We start from the raw sequence: 5,176 nt of genomic DNA, 5'->3' as shown, positions 1-5,176 counted from the left end.
TAATACTTATGACCAGGTTCAGTATTGTACTAAAGATACTTTTACATCACCTAAGCCTGTATGTACTGAACGTGTAACTGACCTTTAGCAGTGCTAAAAGAGAAATATGTGTAATGAAATTCAAATTTCCGTTTTCTTCAGCAACACAGGGTTATCACAAGGGATTGACAATAAACTAGACTGGGTTAAAAACTACCACTACATGCTACAGGAGGGCCAGAGTCGTCTCTTTTTTCTGAGGTGGCTAAGGTCTTTTAACATGTGTTGGCAATGCTCAGGATGCTTTATGAGTTTGTTGTGGCCAGTGCCATGCTGTTGCATGCTGGGGCAGCAGGTTGAGGAATCGCAGATGCCAACAGACTCAGTAAACTGATCCAAAAGGCCAGTACTGTTGTGGGGATAGAGCTGGACTCCCTTAACTTGATGTCAGAGAGGCAGATGTTACCGAAGCTAAGGACTGTGACATCAGTTTCTTGATCATTAATATGCAAATGGTAATGACCACTCCCCACTAATGAGTTGGGGAATGGTTGCAATTGCAGCATTGTAAGATGGTGAAAAATGTAAACTTGGGCCTTCTCCTCAATTCAGAGATGCTCTTTCCCTTTTTGCATAAATGGCCTCCTTGACTCCTCGCTCCAACAGCGTTCTTCCCTATCCAGGATGTGAAAATTCTCATCATTAAAAGTAGCTCTTCAGTGTTGTGCCATCCGCTTAACCAGAGGATGTCTGATTTCCCCGATGTATAAATCATGGCAAATCTCCTGGCACTTAGGGGTTTTCACTTAGGTAGCAGTTGTCCTTCATCTCTCCTGTTTTGCCTGGAGCATTCTTTAGGTGCCTTCCCAGATTTGACAAATGTACAGATGGTATAATCACATTTACTCAGGGCTTGCTTGATATGATGTTCACTTGATCCAGCTGTCTTAGCTAATTATGGGCTAACCTCCGTTTTATCGAAAAAATTCTTAAAAGAGTAGTTGCAAAACAGCTAACTGATCATCTGCAGAGGGATGGTTCAAACAATATCAAACAACTTAAAAAAAAGGACTCAGAACAAGATACTGTTATCATGAAATGTGACTTTTATTTTTGTGCCTTGAAAAAAAATTGACCTTAATCAATTGCATTGAAAAATAGTAAATGTTTCAAAAATTGACATTTTGAAAATCTTAACGTAAATATTTGATTTCACTTAAAACTGAAAATCAAGTGATTTGCTGATTGTGTTGAAGGTGTATATTTTGAAACTACTGTTGCCATTTTAAGTGCAAAACCTCTAAATCCTATCCTTAGTCATGACATATTTCTTGGTGTTCTTCTCAGGCTTAAAAATTATGATGAAACACTTTGGAGCAAATATACACAGCATTAGTCCAAAGCTGGAGGCCAGAATGGCAAAAATCTCCACAACTACAGTGAATTTCCCAGGAGAACTGACATATGCTGGGATAAAGGTGATCCACACTGCACAGAATATCAACATGCTGAAGGTGATAAGCTTGGCTTCATTAAAATTGTCAGGTAATTTGCGGGCTAAGACAGCTAAAACAAAACAAAAGGCAGCAAGTAGGCCTATGTAACCGAGAACAGCCCAGAAGCCTACAGCAGAGCCTAATGCACATTCCAGGATTATTTTCTCCTTGTATGTGGTTAGATTTTTAATTGGGAATGGAGGGCTAAGTACCAACCATACAGTACATATTAAAACTTGAATAAAGGTGAAAGACACAACAGTCATTCTTTGTTGTGGAGGACCAAACCATTTCATCACATTGCTACCTGGAAGTGTAGCTTTAAAAGCCATTAAAACCACTATAGTTTTCCCAAGTACACAGGAGATACAGAGTACAAAGGTGATCCCAAATGCAGTGTGACGCAGCATGCAGGACCACTCTGATGGTGCTCCAATGAAAGTTAATGAACATAAGAAACACAGAGTCAGTGAAATGAGCAGCAGGAAGCTCAGCTCAGAGTTGTTGGCTCGGACAATTGGAGATGTCCTGTGATGAAAGAATACAGCCCCAGTCATAATGGCCAGACAGGCACCCAGAACTGAGAGTGTAGCCAGGATAATTCCTAGGAGGTCTTGAAATGAAAGAAATTCTACAGGCTTAGGGATACAAGTGTCTCTCTTTCTATTAGGCCAGAATTCCTTGTGACATGGTAAACAATCAGCCGAATCTGATTGAAATAAATACATAAATTAAAAACAAGAATTATAAGAATTGTAATATTTTAATCATTCATATTATTGTAGATATCCACCCTATCACATTTTACATGCATGGGCAAAAATTGTATTTTACCTGTAATATTATTTATCTCTCCCTCAGGACACGGTATACAGTCATAGCAGCAGATGGGTTTTCCTTTCTGCAGCACTTTACGAGTTCCTGGAGGACAACTGGCACTGCACACTGACACCGGCACCTGTCAAGACATAGAGGCTACATAATAACTGCAAATTTTTGCTATCATTATGTTAACCAAAGTCTTATTTGCCAAACTCTTGTCCTTTTACTCGTTACTTTTGTGCTACCCTCCATCCAGTTTATGCTTCTGTTAATCTGGAACTCCTGGCCTGCTGGCAGTGATGCATCATACAACCCTACAGTTACTATCTCAGTTATGCCAGTCTCACTTTTCCGCCAGTTAACCAACTCATAAATAGCCACAGGATCCCCATTAGCGTTAAATGACACATCATATCTGTTTTGGGAAAAATTTACTTTCTTCATCTGAGTCAAAACCTGTGAAATTGTAAAACCACAAAAAGGGAGGGGAAAGAAAGAAAGAACAACAGCAAAAAATTAATTCATATTTGATTTCATTCAATGTACATTAGAGATAACAAAAAACATTAACACGGACTTGTTCATTTCAACTGACCTGTTTAGACTCTAACTTGGTTAGTTTTCTACACTGAGCTGTGACATTTTTTCCATGGCACACTGCATTATGGATGGCATGTGCTATTGCATACACAGCCTTGTACACCATGTTAGTAATTCTGAGCTGAGATGTGTCAGTGTATTGGCTTTGGAGATTCTTTATATCTTCAGTTCCATTACACATATTCATGTCTCCAACAGCACCTAAAACATGAACAGATGTTTATACTATTAAAAGTCAAAACAAATTTCAGACCTCTCTTATTTGATGCATTTAACCAATCAAGTTAGCATTTATCACTGACAGTAAATCAGAACAGTTCCAATGGTGAAATTCTATGAGTAACCAAATTTGTTGAATTAAAGTTACTTTTTTTCATTTTGCAGTTGAATTCATCCTCCCAGAACTCAGTAAGCACTGCAGAGGCAGCAACTTGAGAGGGTGAGAGATTGAGTAGAAACTCTCTGAGACCTGGGATTACAGATTTCTGAATCCCAAATCCAATGGCCCCAGCACAGAAACTGAATTTTGTTAATTCTGGACTGGTTACCCATGACTCACTGCCTATCCACTGGCGAGGTGGAAAAGGCTCACGTGATAGTTCCTTCAACAGGATCCTCATGTCTCCTAAAGCTGCAAATGCCACAATAACCATAGCTGTGGACCTTGAGAGACAACATAATATATTAGAAAGATTTTCAACTATATTGATAAATGGTAAATTGATGGGTTCATATATAGCACTTTTATACTATACCTGACTAGTCAAAAAACTTTATACAACATATTATTGTGGTATTTGACAGCATAAAATATTTATCTTTAGGATAATAAATTAATTGCCACACAAGTCATTTCTGTCATGTAGAAACCTGCGGATAACATCTGCTACTCTCTGGATCCTGTTCTGTGGGTGGGACCGATAGAAGGATACGGAGTATTCCACACAGATCCCCTCTTTCTGTGCTGCTTGTAGAAAAGATGCCATGCCATTATTTCCATAATCTGAATCTGACCGGACAGCACCTATCCAAATCCAGCCAAACTGTTTTACCAGCTTTGCTAGTGCACCAGCTTGAAACTGGTCACTGGGGATTGTCCTGAAAAAATTCGGGTACTGCTGCTTGTCAGACAAGCATGCACATGTGGCAAAGTAGCTCACCTAAAGTGATAAAACAAAACAAAAATCGAATAAATTGATTAATTAATATAGCAGGGTAACAATGTACTGCAGTGTTAAAGTCATGCACAGGCATATTTTAAAGTCAAACTTTATCCAGAAATTCATATATTTACTTGAGGAACGTTAAAAGAACTGATGACTCGTGACAAGCTGATGGATGGTGTAGACCCAGACTCACCAACAACAGCCATCACCATACCAGATTGGGAGCAGTTGTTGCCAATGTAAAACACAGGGTCCAAGCTATTTAAAAACTGAAATGCCACATGCACCGTCACAAGCACTGATGCACATGAATCATAGATCTGATACCCCAGTTTGATTCCAGGCAACAGCTCTGTGTTGTTGTTAATCTGTTCGATGGCAAAGACCATTGCACGTGAAAAGCGCAGCTCACGTGTATTAATGCTGGAGACAGATAATTATGTCACTGTTATAATTTGAATCAGGTTAAATTACAACAGAACAGAACAGAATATACAGTCTAGGAAGATTTGCAGTTTGCAGCTATTTAACATTTATTCATTGTAATTTTTTTAATCAAAGGTTACATTAGAAATTATTTTCAGCGCACAGTTATGGAAAATCAGTAGAAAATAGGCACTAATAGATCTTGAGCATAACGTTAGAGTATTTTTTTCCTCACACAGAAACAACATACTTCTCTCTCTTACTGACCTCCCTTTGCATCTTACTGGCTCGGGCATGGTGGTGTAGTTACTGTCAACTGTGTGAATGTAGGAGTGAATGGAAAAAATACCACCAATAATGTAGTCTCCATCCATTGAGAATGCAGGTGGACGAGTGCTATTCTGCAGCTTGCATTTTACAGGTGAATCCGCAGTATCAACCTGATCATCTATAAGTGTAATCTTTTGATTGAAAGGATCTAAGGACACACCCAAGGCAAGAGCTGTGGTCAGGTGAAACAAACAAAAAGTCATAATCAAACTAACAAAATGAGCTGCTATCTCCATCCCTGCTTGATGTCAGGTGTCTGTATATGGGTGTAAGTGTGTTTACACTGGTTTTTATAAGTCTTAAGACAAAAGTCTTTTGTTCTACCCCTAAAGAGGACATGCCCATTACCGAGATGCC

At 38.9% G+C, this 5,176-nt stretch overlaps 1 protein-coding gene across 1 annotated transcript; it reads right to left on the bottom strand.

Annotated features, from left to right (window-relative positions):
- Nucleotides 1-1,279: 1,279 nt before the first annotated feature.
- On the bottom strand, nt 1,280-4,902 carry LOC113036621 (extracellular calcium-sensing receptor-like). The gene is made up of 8 exons (XM_080288955.1): nt 4,757-4,902; nt 4,192-4,486; nt 3,768-4,057; nt 3,265-3,560; nt 2,893-3,098; nt 2,532-2,753; nt 2,310-2,433; nt 1,280-2,184 (listed from the first exon to the last, which is right to left on the bottom strand). Exons 1-8 carry the CDS (start codon nt 4,861-4,863, stop codon nt 1,280-1,282), a joined length of 2,445 nt encoding a protein of 814 aa, XP_080145081.1. The 5' UTR covers nt 4,864-4,902.
- Between the last annotated feature and the right edge of the window lie 274 nt (nt 4,903-5,176).

This window comes from Astatotilapia calliptera, chromosome 14 (genome assembly GCF_964374335.1).
Source record: "Astatotilapia calliptera chromosome 14, fAstCal68.1, whole genome shotgun sequence".
Taxonomy (NCBI): domain Eukaryota; kingdom Metazoa; phylum Chordata; class Actinopteri; order Cichliformes; family Cichlidae; genus Astatotilapia; species Astatotilapia calliptera.
This window is presented reverse-complemented; position numbering and strand designations above follow the sequence as displayed.